Source organism: Aspergillus caelatus (genome assembly GCF_009193585.1).
Source record: "Aspergillus caelatus strain CBS 763.97 unplaced genomic scaffold BDV27scaffold_50, whole genome shotgun sequence".
Taxonomy (NCBI): domain Eukaryota; kingdom Fungi; phylum Ascomycota; class Eurotiomycetes; order Eurotiales; family Aspergillaceae; genus Aspergillus; species Aspergillus caelatus.
The window spans coordinates 109,895-126,169 of record NW_022475313.1 but is presented as its reverse complement, the minus strand read 5'-3'; the positions used below and the strand labels follow the sequence as shown (position 1 = coordinate 126,169).

The following is a 16,275-nucleotide window of genomic DNA, read 5'->3' as shown; positions in this document are numbered from 1 at the left end:
AAAGGCCCTTCGAACCCTCCAGATCACTCCTTCTTCTCTTCATCATCATCATCATCATCATCATCATCATCCGCACTCATCTTCAAACAACCAAATCTTCTATCCAAACCAATCCTCCTTCCAAGGAAACCCAATCAATCACCATGTCTCCCTCCGTCAAGAACACTGCTATTGTCAAGGGTATATCCACTCTCCACCACCCCCTTTCTATACATCACAGAAACAACTAATAAAACCAGCTTCCCCCGGCGGCGGCTGCGTTATCATGTAAACGCGCCCCAATAACTCACCCCCCCCGAGCCAGAATTCCACCACCACAACAACCAGCTCGTTAACTGCCGCGCCTCAAGACCAAACATGACCAACTCGGCTTACTTCTCGCGTTCCGTTCTACCCTTACCCCTGGCTACTAGTCAGGGCCACTCAACCTATACTCAGAAAATCCACGAAAAAAAAAAAAATACCTCGAACACTTGGGAGGAAGACCAACGGGCCCGTTGGGCAGGGGATGATTGGTTGTTTGTGTACCTACCTCTTTCTTCACTATCCTGTTCGAATCCGCTCCTTTTGTGGTCTTGTCGTCGTCTTGGTTGCTGGGAATTCATGGTCATGTAGGATGGGATAGTTTGAATTTCATACATACTTTGGATTTGAATCTGTCTTACTTTTGACTGTAGCATTAGATCTAATTGTAGGGCTGGAAGAGATTATGCGGAGTAAGGTAGTACTGCAGTCGTACCATGCTACTATGTTTTAGTCTGCACTGTTACTGGTCGCGTCGTGCATGTTCGTAGCCTGGTTCCTCATGAGATACAGGTCAGGGGTTGTTTGCGTTACCTTGGTTCCTGGATCTCGGGAGAGAGGTTGTACACTTTGTTTATGCGCCTTGGGGGGTGGGCTGGGTATATATATAACGTAGAATATTTTTGAATTGTTAGTTTCTACCTAGTCGGGGGTTATGGTTTGGACGTTTATGTGGTAGAATGTTTGCATGTTGCCAGAACTATAGCACATTAGCACATTAACTATCAGCGGATGTTCAGTCACCACATTTTTTTTTTTTAAAAAAAAAAAAAAGGAAATACTGGGTTTAATAGTGTCTAACGTACTATTAGTTTTTTTTTTCTTTTCTTTTTTTCCTACTGTTGTAATAGGGATACTGGTTCCTAACGGGGTTGGATTGATGGTTAGGTGGTTATATATATTTTTACAGCTGGTGGGACTGGACTTAACGGTAAAGTTGTGGCCATGCTGGCAACCTTGACTTTTGGTTGAAGGCCGAATATGATGCTAATAAATATGTCGATGTGATATATATATGTATATATATATATCTACAGGGTTCTGGTTTGTGTCGAGGTAATAGGTTCTGTACAAGGACTACAGGGAAAAAAAAAAGATGATTGGGAAGAGTCATGTCTTGTCTTGTAATCACGAGTTCATTTGTAGCTTGGTCGTGTATGTACAGTAGCGACAAGTGTGAAAGATAAATATATCATAATGCAAGTAGACCGTGTATTTACAAAGCAGTCTCCTTCCGGATCTTGTCAACCCTCGCCACGTCATCCATGCTGGGTTCCTGCAGCTCGTCATCGGCACCAACGAAGGCATCGCCCACAGCATCCTCCACCTGTTCTACAGCATGAGAAACGAGGCCCACGGACCGGGCCATGCCCACCTGACACATGTCCTCGCCGACGGCAGATTCGATCTTGCCGTCGCCGCCGTTCTGGGTGAGATCACTCTCGAAGGCGTGGAGGAGAGACTTGAGTGGCTCCAGAAAGCGGTTGCGGAAGTAGATGTAGGTTTTTTCGAGTTGGAGTTGAGCACGGAGGGTGGAGGATGAAAGAAGAATGTAGTAGAGGCTCAGGGCGGCGTGGATGGATGGTGTGAGAGTTTGAGAGAATTGGATCCATGACGCTACGATGTCGGACGAGACGTTGAGGCGTAGCTCGGAGGAGTTAAAGAGTAAGGGGAAAAGGATGGAGAAGTAATGCGGGTTGATGAATATGTCGGATTCGGGTGAGCTAGAGCGCTGTTTGTTGGCGTCAAGAATTTCATCTTTCAGCCACCCTATAGCACTGTCCCTGATCAGTTGGAAACGGTCATCTTCAAGAACCTGGCGAATAGTCTTGAAGCGGACAATGTGACATGGGTGACTATGGAGAATGGCGCCAGGGATTCGTCTAATGGAGTTGTAACTTTGTCGCGTTGTGCAAGCAGTTAGGGACAAGATGAAGCGTCGGAAATCTAACTCGGTGGAAGGCTCTCCGATTGATCGCTGCATAGAGAAGACGGTCAGTGTCAGCAGAGAGTCCAATAGCGCCTGAGGTTGCCCAAAGGCAATTTCGTCCGGCTTATCGTGTCCGCCGACAAAGTTGTCAAATATCTGAGCCAGCTCAGGGAAGACGGCAATCGGGGTAACCTGTCCCGACGAAAATAGTTCGGCCATCGCAGCTCGGGCAGCCAAAAGAAGTAGAGCACCATGCCTTTCGAGCGGGATTTCTTCCACGTTTCTAGGTGGTTCGTCGAAGTCCAGCGGCTGAGGATGTTTGTCCGCCGACTGGGAGACGACTGCGAGAAGCTGCTTGTCATCTAGCCCGAAGTCTCGAGAAAGAGCCTACAAAGTCAGACACTACATCTGTTGGCACATAGGATGGACCTACCGTAATTTTCCCCAAAATCATGTCCCTCTCCCTTAGTTCTTTGTTATTGGCAAATACTTCCGTCTCCGACACTTGGCCCGCCGGATGTCTTGGCTGAAGTTTCTCCTGCAAACGAATTGTCCAAGACATTCCTGGGTCCATAGGCCCCGAAAAGCTCAGGATGTAGGACTTTATCAGCTCAATCAGGCCGAATTGGAGGAATCTCTTGATGAGCGCTGGCTCGTTGTTGCTCGGATTAGGTGATTGGACCTCTGCCTCTGGGTCCGGCGCAGAGGCTTCGGAGACTCGTAGCACGCTGGACTCGCTTGCAGCACGGGGTGGTGGTGCAGGCCGCTTGGAGGGAGACACGTCTCTGAAGAACTCCAGAAGAGCAATGGTTGTCTCGTTCGTCGGCATCAGGGTATACGCTTCCAATACGGCTTGTAGAGAGGTTGCGAAAAAGCGACTGGGGGATTTCGTCTGGATGCGGGAATGAAGCACGGATAACATAGCAACGAGGGCATTGAACTTCAGGACATGTCGTGGGAGGGTATTCTGTATATCCGATGTCTCCACATCTCTGTCAGCCGCAGCTTTCAGTTCCGTATCGGCGGTATCCGTATCATGAGCAGCAGAGGACTCTGCTGTCTCGTTCTCTTCCTCCTCGTCCTCGTCCTCGTCTTCCGGTTGCAGTTGCATAAGGGCTTCAGACACCCTTAGAATGACCTCCCTAGGATTACCCAAGCGGGCGATATCTTGGAGACACTCGAGTGACTGAGGGAGCATGGGCAGCAGCAGCTGAACCAGATCCCAGCCAATATTGGTTGTCAAGACCTCATCCTGCAAGAGCTTGTGGAGAGTGGGCAAGCGAGCGGGGGTCAATTGGTACTCCAACAAGGTTAGGTAAGTAAGGTAATCGGTTGCCGGGGGCAAGGCCTGAACAATAGGGTCTTCTTCGTCAGCCATGATAGTTGAGATAGCACCAATTCAATGCGATGGTGGGATGAGGAAGAGGGGAAGAAGAATGGGACTCAGGAGTCTAGATCGATCGGCGTGAGTGCGTAAGCGCGGGACAGTTTGATACACACATGATGCACGGACCCTATGATGTCATTCCTTCCCCTGAATACTATGGAGAAGCTCAATTTAATATGGAAGCCCCCAACTTATCGCGGATTCTGATAAGGAAGCAAGCAATGGGAGATGACCAGACAATTCAAAGTCTCTTCTACCTGTGATATATTATTCAATGCGTTACCGGTCTGGTACGTTGCGAGTGTTGAAGAATTCCATTCGATATATATTCTGTCTAAGAGTATCGCACAAGAAGAAGATTCAAGAACAAAGGAAGTATATCTTCATCCGGGCAAAACAAGAGTAACGTGCATGCGCCACAGACAGCCCGAAGGATTGGATGGAGTTGAAGAAGACGAAGTGTAAGTGTCTACTACTCTCGAATACAGTAGAGGTCCACCGTGACATCTTCTCATTTAGACCATAACATCATGTGACTAGAATCACCTGACAAGGAAGGAAACCATTTGAAATTGGATTATTCAGGATTCAAATTCAAGCAAATGAAGGGGGGCGATTAGCCTATTTGTATGTCGACCTAAAGTGACTAGACTATATGCAATAGTGCCGACGATCTCTATACGAGGAGCCAGCCAAGGATGCATAAAAATGATCCATGGTGGTCAGGGGGACGTGCACAGCGGTTATGAAGTTATGAATCGATTCGAGGGCATAAGGGAGACGATCTCCCACGATCTCCCGGTTCATTCGATTCATGAAGTATACAAGTGTAACACAAGTGTAACTATCAACGTTCAAGAATTGCTTATTTTTCATTTTATTTTCCGGGAATCAAAACATGGAGGGCAAAGTATGCAAAACTTCCAAAAGTAGGCAAGGCAAAAGGGAAAAAAAAATAAATAATAAAAAAAAAAAAAATGAAAAAGCCAAGCGGGAGGTGCCGATAAACCCGAAGTTAACAGGGAAGATGACGCTGAATGCTAACGATGATTGGTGGTAGGAGGTTCTACCTCCATCAAGGCAGATCCGCCTTGAACACTTCCACATCCGCGCCCTACCGAAAGCCATCCTTCCCACCTTCAATTCCCTTTCTTTGGCTGCTCCAGCGAAGCTCTCTCCTCTTACCCTCTCTTTTCTGTATAATACGTCCCGGTAAACCTGCTGGTCCAACTGCGTGGCTCACTTTCCTCTTTGGGACTGAATTGAATCCTTTGGTGTACTTTGCGCGTCGTCTATTGTTCGATTTCCTTGTCCCTCCTTGATTGAAGAACCAAGTCGACTCAGAAACTCGCGCTCAGTTCCGTCTAGTGGCCTGGCGGCCTACGGTGCCTGACTTTGAATAATAATAATCCTAGTATAAGTGGAGCAGTCTCGGGAAACCACGCGACTGCTCTCCACTCTACGTCCGAGGAGTCAGAAGCTCGAAGGGTAACAACGACCCTCAAGAAACATTGAAAATACCTGTTTCTCAGACGCGTCGAGCTTGCTTCAGTGATATACAACGCAATGGCAACCGAAATGCAGTCCTTCTACACGCCCTCGACCTCGACGCACATCTCCCATGCTCCCGCTGCGGTCGACGAGTTGATTAATAAATACTCTTCCACCATGTCGAGCTCTACGAACCCAAACGCCCCAAGTGTTAGCCACCTGATGATGAAGAACCCTCGTCGGAATGCCATACAGCGGTTTGCTGATCGTGTTCGTCTCGAATACTACCGGTATGAAGTCACATTCGGACTCTACGTCATGACCCCGGGCGAGAAACTCGTGGCCAACTCCTTCGTGATTGTGGTGCTATCACTGCTCTTCTGGGCCCTACTTCTGTATTTCCCAACTCTACTCTACCAGAAGCTGACCCGCCTCGTATGGTTGTTGACCGGCCATAGCAGCGAGGATATGGGTACCGCTTTGGGTATCTTGGAGACTCATGTTGGCTCTCTATCGTCATTTTCTGGGGAGAGTGCGTTGTGAGAGAGACCGAACCAACTCGCATGGTATAAATACACATCTCAAAAACTATGTTTTTTTCGGTGATTTACCTTCTGCATTGGTGCTTTCGTATCGATGAGACATTGGGAGATCATTCTTGGTGGTACGTCTCGTTTAGCCTACTCCATATCACCGTGAAAGCTAACGATATCCCGTTCACTCTCTAGATTGTTACATATACTTTGTTGTTTATTATGGAGTTAGCACGGGGCGTTTTGGTTTTCGTCTATGTTGGAAAGCGGCTCGCCGCAAAGATTTAATGAATTGAATGGTAAGGACCGACTTATAATGTGAGCACGAGTACTTCCGGGCTTGGGCAAGAGATAATGTGTACTCGAAGCTTAAGTGTCCAGCGGGACCTAATGCCAGACCGTTTGGACCAGAGATCCGCCTTTTTTTTTTTTTTTTTTCACATATATCTTTTTGATTTCTTGACTACCGGAGGAAGTGTGGACAGTCTGTTGACTATTACATGGTCATTGGTACACGTTTAGTAATGCTTAATGTCAAAATACGAGTCCATGTACAAGTAACCCTTTGGGATGTTAAAGTACATGGGTGTTAAATTACACGAAAAACGCTTGAACTAGAAAACTCAGTACGAGCAAGTTGTATAAAAATACAATTAATTATCACACACCGAACATTGCGATTTGTTAAGGAATTACGTCGGGGGGCAGGGTAGGGAAAAAAAAAAGTTAAATACGAAGTACACACGCCACCGTTCAATAGGAACAGGACCGGAGTAAACACGAGGCTAGTGGTGGAGGTAAAATCTTACACCAGCCACAAAAGACAGCTCAGCCTTAGGGATTCGTTCGTCATCCAGGAGTGCGTGGCCGGGGGGTTTCACTGACACCTGGGTAGTTTATTTGCTTGGGGGAACATTCATTTTTGACTGCTGACGACGATAATTGATCGGCAAACCCAAAAATAGTGCCACACCCGCGAATTTGACTGCCTAACATCACACTTACTGACAACTTCAGCCTCTTCTCGATACACAATAGAAAGGCATATCATCTGTCTAGAATCCTATTCGTTTTTCTGTTTTCTTTTTTTCTCGCTCTCTGCATAGAACTTTGCCATCTTACCATAGTCTTCATCCGACACCTTTCTCCACTATCCTTTGTTGCGTGCACATAAGCTTCCGCGGTCATTCTCTAATCCCCGATAGCTTCTAAGGGGTTGCCTGGGTTTCCGCCATTGTCGTCAGCCGCCAAAACGTGGCCGTGCATGGGTCAGAACGTCTGATCATCAGCTCTTCCTGTCCGTCAACTCGGTTAGACAGTGGAATATATTTCCTTTCCCCGCAAGAAAACCATAATTCAACTTCTTATCACATCAGCGAAGACCGCCAAAAAGAGAAATTTCTTTTGCGTCCCCCCTTGCCTAATCGGCTGACCATTCAGGATGGCAGCGAACAGCTACTACAACACTGGGTACAGCAACAACCCACCGACGTACGAACAAGCCATCCCTCATACAGACTCGTTCCATCGACAATCACCAGCGCCCACTTACACGGGCCCCAGTGGACACCCCTACGCAGACTCTGAACCCCCTCACATCCGAGACAGCCAGCATTCCTTAGGGTCCGATCAGGGCGCGTATGTGGCAGGCGGAAGGTTAAACGAAGGAGATCATTATGCAGAGAACATACCCCTGAAGGAGAACACTCAATACTCAAACGGCCCACCACCTGCCAACTGGATGCAGCAACCAACGCATTACCCCCCGGACCCGGCGATGTTGGAATCAGCCCCAAACCGAGCTAGAGGGACGAAGAAGGGCTTCTTCAAGAAGAAAGTCCCCTTCGTGACCTATATCCTCACCGTGGTACAAATTGCGGTGTTCATCGCGGAGTTGGTCAAGAGCGGTATGCCAGACCACAAGCGAAGAATTACAAGATTTAGCTGGACTAACTGGCCCCGTAGGACAACTCACAGGATCCCCGATTCAGACAAAACCTCAATTCAATCCGATGATAGGACCCTCCGCGTACATTCAAATCAACATGGGAGCGCGGTACGCGCCATGTATGAAGAATGTCGACAAGGTACAGAACTCTCCGGTCGACTTCCTCATGCCTTGCCCGAATTCAACAACGAATGCTTTGGAGTGCACCTTATCCGAACTGTGTGGCTTCGGCGGTGTTCCCAATCCGCACGTCGGTGGTTCCGTCGATGACCAACCGGAGCCCAACCAGTGGTATCGATTTATCGTGCCTATATTCCTTCACGGTGGTTTTATTCACATTGGTTTCAACTTGCTTTGTCAAATGACGATGGGAGTTGATATGGAACGGATGGTCGGATGGTGGCGATATGCCTTGGTTTACTTTGCCAGTGGTATCTGGGGTTTCGTCCTTGGAGGTAACTATGCGGCTCCGTTCCAACCCTCTTCGGGATGCTCAGGTGCCCTATTTGGCATTCTTGCACTTTTCATCTTGGATCTTTTCTACACCTGGAAAGAAAGACCGTCGCCATTTGTGGAACTGATTATCATGGTCCTTGGCGTGGGAATCTCTTTCGTGCTGGGTCTACTACCGGGCCTGGATAATTTCTCCCATATTGGTGGGTTCGTCATGGGCCTGGCCCTCGGTCTCTGCATAATGAGATCGCCCAATGCACTCCGGGAGCGCATTGGGCTCGCCCGTAACCCTTATGTGGCGATGAGCGGTGGTGCTGGTCCCACTTCTGATGACGAGAACAAAACGACGACTGGCCCAAGTTTCGTCAACCTCTTCAAGGGACGCACGGGTCCGAACTCGTCTTCCGAAACATCTGGTCCATTGGGCTTCTTCAAGGGGCGGAAACCACTATGGTGGGCATGGTGGTTGGTCCGGGCTGGAGCTTTGGTAGCAGTTATTATTGGTTTCATCCTCCTGATTGTGAACTTCTACAAGTACCCCAAGTCAAATTGCTCCTGGTGTTATAGAATGAGCTGTTTGGTAAGTCAAGATGCTCTCGCCTGTATTTGATCTCTAGCTGACTGGAAATAGCCCGTGCACGATTGGTGTGAACAAGGCATGGAGCCCTTCACAATCACCAATACCACCACCACGAACGGCAACTGATTATGTTTACTCTTCCTTTTCGCCTTTCTACTACTTATTGATGACTCTATCGCATTTGTTTACATAATGATTCTACCTGCCTTCATAGCTGTAAACTGTTTTGGGCTCATACTCTGTTTCGGGACATCTTCACGGCATTTGACTGGCGGCGTTGAGTGATGATTGCCGCTTATTTCCTGTGCTTTTACCTATACCCTTGCAAGGGCATCGCGTGTATAATCACTTTTTTTGTGATGAGCGTCTCCATCTCGGGGACGAATGGGATTTGATGATTTAACTCTATACCTGTATTGAATTTTACTTGGTAGAAGGAAATACAGCCATCTAGATAGGCGTATACAAACTAGACTGACCTCTGTAACCTTGTCATTGCGCGTACTTTTGGGGTCGACACGTACAACTAACGTGGCTGAGCCACTGACAGCACAGCCATGAAAAAACACTCTAAATTTATCCTGTCTTGACACGGATGGGCTGTGTTGCCGTAATACCGCGGGCGGTAATTACGGACGATTCCACTCCCGGCGATCTTGGAAGGACGATCGATCCGCTTCAACCACTTGATTTCGTAATTTCATTTTCTTTCCTTGGCTACCCCAGTGCCCTTTCACTCTATCAGTTGTTGTCTGTCTTGCTTTTCCTGTTGCAGTATTGCTGCACCCCTCTGTATTCCATTTAATTTCTTAATTCTTACCGTTTACCATCAACCCTTGGGTTTGCCGTGACCTACCGCGGCGTTTGAGGAAGCACAGCTTATCGCGATGAATTAAGTCTCTTAATTCAAATAGATTCATGATAAAGCCATCGACTGGCTCCATACTGTACCTCGGATATTCATGATGGCGACTTTAGCCGCCTCGCCGCCATCGTCACCATCCTGGCCCAAACGACGTCCTCGGGCTTGGGCTCTCCGATGTGAACGCTACTGCTGCGCGGCGGCGTCTTTCTTCCCATTAGCATTCGTCTACGGCTTGACAACATGGGCGGTCTATGTTGAAGCTAGTATTGGTCTAAGGCCGTCACGGAATTCGTGGATCGGTAGGTTTCTCCCGTGGTACTCGGAGCCCGCGAGAATGCGCATACTGACTGCTTTGGACCACCAGGCTTACCGACTTCGATCATCGGCATTGCCCTCTATATTTGCCTTAATGCCTCGTATAGTGTTGCGGTATTCACTGACCCCGGCTCACCATTGTCGGCCAATAGTCGACATGAATACAGCGCTCTGCCGGTAACGGAACTGCCAGAGTTCACTTCATATACCGTGAATTCCATGGGAAGGTCCCGGTTCTGCAAAAAATGCCAGTGTCCCAAACCGGATCGGGCGCATCACTGTTCGACGTGTAAGCGATGTGTTTTGAAGATGGATCACCATTGCCCGTGGCTGGCGACGTGCGTTGGGCTGCATAACTACAAGGCATTTCTCCTGTTTCTTATCTATACATCGATCTTCTGCTGGGTTGATTTCGCGGTGGCATCGAGTTGGATATGGACCGAGGTGCTGAATGATACGCGGTATATGGAAACCATATTGCCTGTGAATGTGGTATTGTTGGCTATACTCGGAGGGATTATAGGGCTGGTGCTGTCGGGATTTACCATCTGGCACATTAGTCTCGCGGTGCGTAACTTGACCACGATCGAGTGTTTAGAGAAGACGCGCTATGTATCTCCGTTGCGGAAAGCGCTGGATCGTCGCCGCTACGAAAACATACTGGGTAATAGTCACAATGGCCATGAAAACGACGACCCAGAAAGTCTCGGGCATCGGCTTCAGGACTATGGTAATCAGATCTTGGACGCTCATGCAAATGCGATTCCCGGCGTCACCCGGCCGGAGGAGGGAGAGGAGTCCCTGCCCGCATACTCTCAATCGGGTCCCGGGGGCACGCCCGCCCAACAGGCCCTGTCGCGATCATATGCCGAGTTGGAGAGGCAACGCGAGCATGATCGATACCATACTTACCTTGATGAAGAGGATAATGAGAAGATGCCGAACGCTTTTGATCATGGATGGCGTCTGAATCTCTTACACTTGTTTGGTGACCGGCCACTTCTCTGGCTAATTCCGGTGCACACTACGACTGGCGACGGTTGGCATTGGGAGCCCAGCGCGAAATTTATTGAAGCACAGGACAGGGTGCGACAGAGACGGGAGCAGGAGGCTAGTGAAGAACAACAATATTATCGGGACCTCTACCAGCGTAACATGCACAACAGTCGGAGCTGGCTTGGGACGGACGCAACACCGTCAATGTACATGCCCCACCAGCCGTCTAACGCCTATCAGGAAACCGAGCGCCCTCCAACGGGTGTATCCATGCAGACCTTGGCACCGATGTCACCGCGTCCAAGACCGGGAGACAGTGATTTCGAAGATGTGGAGGAGAATCATGATTTACTGCAGAGTCGAAATGATCACTTAGGTGCATCGCGAAAACCTGGGGTGCCGGTCAAGCGACATGAACAATCGGACGAATGGCGAGACTGGGATTAGAACTGATCATGGTCTATATTTAGCGGCTTTTCTTTGCCTTTTTCATTTTTGTGCATACTACTATGATTTATGTAGGTACGTATACTGTGTTCATATTACAGGTGGATGTCCTTGTGGGCGTAACGGTTGCATACTAGGCTGGTAGCCAGGAGTTCTGTCAATATCAGTCCTTAATGATAGAAGGTTCATGTGATATTTCGTTATATCGTAGGAAGTGTAATCATAGTAGGCGTCGCCGTCGTTGATGCCTGAAAACAATGGCAACAACAGCCCGAAAACGTCATTCGGCGACTGGACAGTTGGCATCATGTAAATTGTCTAATCAACCAGCCAACCAACAATCCATTTTCCCCTGATGGTGTGCATATAGTCGCTGCATGCCCTTAGTACCGCAGCACATGCCATTCACCAAACTAACTCACCAACCATAACCTCCCGAACAACAATAACAACCGCCACCACGAAATCGCAAATCCAAACCATAATTACGCCAACAAAGAAAGACTCAACCTCACAACCACTCAAAATGTCGCCATCCCTCCGCCGTCTAATGAAAGAAGCCGCCGAGCTATCCGCCTCCCCTTCCCCACACTTCCACGCTCAACCTGTCTCCGACTCGAACTTGTACGACTGGCACTTCACAATCGCCGGCCCCCCGGCTCCCTCACCTTACGCCTCAGGAATCTACCACGGCCGCATAGTCCTACCCCCAACATATCCGCTCCGACCTCCGAGCTTCCGCTTCCTTACCCCCTCGGGCCGTTTTGAAGTCAATCGAGAAATTTGCCTCAGTATCTCGGGGCACCATGAGGAGACGTGGCAGCCTGCGTGGGGGATTCGGACTGCGCTGCTGGCGATCAGGAGCTTCATGGACGGAGATGCAAAGGGGCAGGTCGGTGGTTTGGATGTCTCGGAGGAGGTGAGGAGGGATTATGCTCGCCGGAGCGGGGATTGGTGCTGTGAGGTTTGTGGGAAGAGTAACGAGGCCATTTTAGGGGAGTGGCGGGATTATTGCAAGGAGAACGGGGTGGAGGTTGGGGATATGGGGGATGAGAGGGTTGTATCTCCGGCATCTAAGGAGGAGGGTGAGAAGAGTGATACCGATGCGACTCGACAGGAGGCACAGTCTGAGAAGAGAGTGCCGAATGAGCCCGTGGCTGTATCACAGGAGCCAGTGCAGCAACAGTCAGCTCCGGAAGGTGTTCAGGCTGCGTTTGCTCCTTCTCCTCCTTCTACGTCTATTGCTACCTCCACTTCAGTACCAGGGCCGGATGCGCAAACACCTTTGGCGGCGCCGGCGCCGCGTCAACCTGTTGCTCCGTATCCTGCGCAGGCTGTTGCTTCACAGCAGTCTGAGGATCCCTGGCTGGATCGAGCTATTATCGGCGTATTGGTTGCGCTGGTGTTTATGATTCTTAGAAGGATGGCTTACTCGGAGGATTAGCTCTGATTCTGGTTTGCTTGGCTTTGGGTTACTACTGGTTTATCTACGTTTGGATTTCTGGAAGGTGTTGGGTTTATTGAGCGGTTGGCGTTTGGATGGATAAATGTATTGCGTACTTTGGAGTGATTCTACAAGACAGGTTGCTTGATATCATCTCCATTTTTGAATTTAGCGGATTTCATGGAATATAAAACGGATATTTCAACATCGAGAAACATTTATCCTCGATCTTGGGTCATTGATTGCTAAACGAATACTCATCTATAGAGTTACCTACACCTCCTAGTCCCCTCCCCCATCCCTACTATAGCAGATTGAGTCGAAAAGTTCTCCAAATGCATGCATTCAGTCAAATTCTTTAATCACATCGTTTCCCCCCCCCTTACACCACTATTTCGAATGTATGATCCGGTCGATGCCGAGTCAACCATGCCGTTTCCGCCATCCAGACTACAATTGGCCCGTCCGGCAGATATTCGCTCCACCTTTTCATGTAGATCTCGACTGACTCAAGATGGTAGAAAATTCAAGTATCCACTCGCTATCCCCGAGGGGAAATCAACAACATGTCCGAGTCCGAAGGCCGAGCCCACATACTATACTACTAGTGATAAGTATTGCGACGTAGGACACTTTTCTTCGATTGAATGTATCATAGAACTTCTATACAAAAAAAGCCAAATAGGGAAGAGCAAAAGACCAAAATGCCAATCGACGATACCCCGACCCCCCTCCGCATTATCATTATCGGTGCTGGCATTGCTGGACTCAGCGCGGCTATTGCTCTGAGCAAACAGGGTCACCATGTTACTGTACGAGACTCACTTGCGTTCATTGACGCTCTTATGGCTTTGAATAAAGACACAAAGTATATGATAGAGCACACAATTAACAGGCTCACTATGACAGGTCATCGAAAAGTCCAAGTTCGCAAGAGAAACAGGCGCAGCTATCCACGTGCCCCCGAATTGCACAGCGATGTTGCAATGGATGGATGTTGATCCGAAGGAGTTTGGAGGGACTTTGATTGAACAGGTATGAGACATACTTGCCTACCATGGTAGTGAATGCTCTAGCTAGACACAAGCTAAGATAACATACAGATCCATCGATATGATTCCAACGGGGAACTGAAGTACTGTAAAGAGCTCTCCGGCATCCGTCACCAGTGGCAGGCTGTATGCTCATACATCTCTACCTCTCTACCCAGACCACCTGGTCGAACATCATAATACCAAACTAACAAAACCAGGAATGGTACCTCGTCCACCGCGTCGACCTCCACAACTACCTCAAGGAACGTCTCAACCGAACCCAAGCCACCCTCCACCTGGGATGCAAAATCACCAATATCAACATCGAAAGCGACCAACCCACCGTAGCGCTAGACGATGGTCATGAATTTACCTGCGACCTTTTACTTGGCGCAGATGGTCTACATGTACGTCTCCAATCTAACCCACCAACTAACCCCTATGCCAGGGTAAGAATATAACAAAACTAACCAAGCCAGTCCATCCTCCGCACCCACATCATCCCCAACTTCCCCTCCCCCTACCCAGTAGGAAAGTCCACATTCCGGTGGCTCCTCAAAACAGAAGATCTAAAGAACCACGAAGCCACAAAAGACGTAGTCGGGGACCCAGGCGTATTCGTCGAATGGGCAGGTGACGACAGACGAGTCGTTGCATATCCGTGTTCGAATAACAAGATCTTTAACCTCTGCGGGTTCATGCCGACAGCTGAGTCGGGGAGGTATGGTGAGGGTATGTACTGTACCAGTATTTTTTCCTCATCACAGACACTGGATATCTATATCTACATATCTGGAAAACTAATACTGATTATAAGAAATAGGCTGGCAGGCAGCTGGTGACAAATCGGCGCTGGAGAAGGGCTTCTCGGGCTTCGCTCCCTCGGTCCGCAGGTTGATCGATATGGCGGGTGATGATCTGAAGGTGTGGGAGTTGGCTGATATGGAGAGAATGCCGACTTGGGTTAGGGGGAGAGCTGCACTCTTGGGTGATTCAGCGCATCCGTTTCAGCCTTGTATGTTCCTTTTTCTTTTGTTCCCTTTTCAATTCTCTTCTTGACAATAGTGTTTGTGATTTGGAAGGTTACCTTGTCGATATGAAGCTGACAAAAAATAAAAAGATATGGGTCAAGGCGCCGCAATGGCCATCGAGGACGCCCTAAGCATAGCGACTCTCCTCCCACTAGGTACAAAAGCCGAGGATATCTCATCCCGACTTGCGATCTATGAGAAAGCACGCCAACCGCGGGTTGATTATATCTTGAAGTGTACCCGGCTGAACGGGGCGGATGAGAATGACCCGTCTGTGCAGAGGATGACTGGTAAGAGTTTTCTTTCACTTTGCCAAATGATGGACGTATGTATGCTGACTGCTTGTAGCTGCGGAAATGCTCAAGGTCATGGGTATCTGCTTTGACCATAATGAGATTGAGCATTCGAGGCGGCTTTTGGAGGAGGGGCGGTGTTAACTGTAGGATCTAGGTAGGGTAAGGAGGTTGTATTGTATTTTTTTATCTGTCCTGCACGTATATGCACGGGGTTGAACAGTTACTTGAATATATCTCCTATAGAGAAGAATGGCTTTATCAATGGCTATCTGCTATAATAATTTTGACATTTTGAAGTCTCCCAAATGGGCATTGAACGACACGGTTATGCGCTGATCATCTTCACGTCTTCACCGCAGTTAAACTTCCACTTATAGCCAGACATTTCTAATATAACACGAGTACATCATAAACGAAGTTTGGTTCCGTGAAACACCCCCTTACTAGACTATAACCCCACCGTATACTATGTTATGCCGAGTAGACAAAACTATGAATTCCTATCCAGAGCATCAGGAAAGCCTGACACTGACTCAGCAATTCAAGCCAATTATCCAGACAGACAAGCACTATTACCCGAAGAATGCCTTCTACAAGGTCGATGCTAAGCAGCACGCATGGTGAACAAACCAAGTGTTGACATCCAACGAGACTTTGGTTAACTCTGACGAGAGCCACCCCTTTCTAGGAGCGTATATGATAATGATACTGAGCGAAAGCTCACTCACAACATCGCTATCCTTGCTTTGCAATGTCTTCAACATAGCAGCCAATCTCATCGCATGGGAGATTCAAGGCTGTCACCTAGATTCTGGTTCTTCAACTTATATTTCCTAGTGGACCATTTCCACTCTCTTTCAGTCTTGGGCAAGATGTCATTAGCCATCTTGATAGTGTGAGCTTGTATAGTTAAGAGGAATATTTCTCGAAGGTTAAAGTAGAATATGGGATGCGGTAATGGCTGGTAGGTAGGAAAAGAAGCAAAGAACAAGAGAGGAGGAGAACTCGACATCTCATGCAAATCGGATGGAATCGTGCAAAGTGCGGCTTCTGCTTCTTGGTGAGTTGTAAGATAACTGCCAACAGCGTATAAATTGCTACCAATCTTCAAGTCTTGGAACAAGGGGATGCATCCTCGCCATACCCGTAGATTTTATATGTGCGAGGGGAGAACTTCGGGGATATGGAGCGTGGGCATATTGACACTAATTCCTGCGATAGG

General features: G+C 48.4%; 6 protein-coding genes across 6 annotated transcripts; 5 read left to right on the top strand and 1 right to left on the bottom strand.

The window, feature by feature from the left end:
- Positions 1-1,442: 1,442 nt before the first annotated feature.
- Positions 1,443-4,044, bottom strand: BDV27DRAFT_125224 (uncharacterized protein). The gene is made up of 2 exons (XM_032066282.1): positions 2,667-4,044; positions 1,443-2,620 (listed from the first exon to the last, which is right to left on the bottom strand). Exons 1-2 carry the CDS (start codon positions 3,609-3,611, stop codon positions 1,520-1,522), a joined length of 2,046 nt encoding a protein of 681 aa, XP_031929592.1. The 5' UTR covers positions 3,612-4,044; the 3' UTR covers positions 1,443-1,519.
- A 723-nt stretch (positions 4,045-4,767) lies between these two features.
- On the top strand, positions 4,768-6,080 carry BDV27DRAFT_125222 (serine palmitoyltransferase small subunit family protein). Its single transcript, XM_032066281.1, has 2 exons — positions 4,768-5,775; positions 5,840-6,080. Exon 1 carries the CDS (start codon positions 5,187-5,189, stop codon positions 5,652-5,654), a length of 468 nt encoding a protein of 155 aa, XP_031929591.1. The 5' UTR covers positions 4,768-5,186; the 3' UTR covers positions 5,655-5,775; positions 5,840-6,080.
- A 522-nt stretch (positions 6,081-6,602) lies between these two features.
- BDV27DRAFT_125221 (rhomboid family membrane protein) lies at positions 6,603-9,105 on the top strand. Its single transcript, XM_032066280.1, has 3 exons — positions 6,603-7,551; positions 7,610-8,625; positions 8,677-9,105. Exons 1-3 carry the CDS (start codon positions 7,086-7,088, stop codon positions 8,749-8,751), a joined length of 1,557 nt encoding a protein of 518 aa, XP_031929590.1. The 5' UTR covers positions 6,603-7,085; the 3' UTR covers positions 8,752-9,105.
- A 196-nt stretch (positions 9,106-9,301) lies between these two features.
- BDV27DRAFT_125219 (DHHC family palmitoyltransferase) lies at positions 9,302-11,443 on the top strand. Its single transcript, XM_032066279.1, has 2 exons — positions 9,302-9,789; positions 9,855-11,443. The coding sequence occupies exons 1-2, from the start codon at positions 9,588-9,590 to the stop codon at positions 11,246-11,248; spliced, it is 1,596 nt and encodes a 531-aa protein (XP_031929589.1). The 5' UTR covers positions 9,302-9,587; the 3' UTR covers positions 11,249-11,443.
- Positions 11,444-11,580: 137 nt separating this feature from the next.
- Positions 11,581-12,918, top strand: BDV27DRAFT_125217 (ubiquitin-conjugating enzyme/RWD-like protein). The gene has a single exon (XM_032066278.1). It carries the CDS (start codon positions 11,775-11,777, stop codon positions 12,690-12,692), a length of 918 nt encoding a protein of 305 aa, XP_031929588.1. The 5' UTR covers positions 11,581-11,774; the 3' UTR covers positions 12,693-12,918.
- A 478-nt stretch (positions 12,919-13,396) lies between these two features.
- BDV27DRAFT_170881 (uncharacterized protein) lies at positions 13,397-15,255 on the top strand (the record flags this gene model as incomplete). The annotated part of the gene is made up of 7 exons (XM_032075441.1): positions 13,397-13,504; positions 13,602-13,727; positions 13,945-14,133; positions 14,206-14,458; positions 14,550-14,741; positions 14,847-15,047; positions 15,106-15,255. The coding sequence occupies 7 exons, from the start codon at positions 13,397-13,399 to the stop codon at positions 15,192-15,194; spliced, it is 1,158 nt and encodes a 385-aa protein (XP_031929587.1). The 3' UTR covers positions 15,195-15,255.
- Between the last annotated feature and the right edge of the window lie 1,020 nt (positions 15,256-16,275).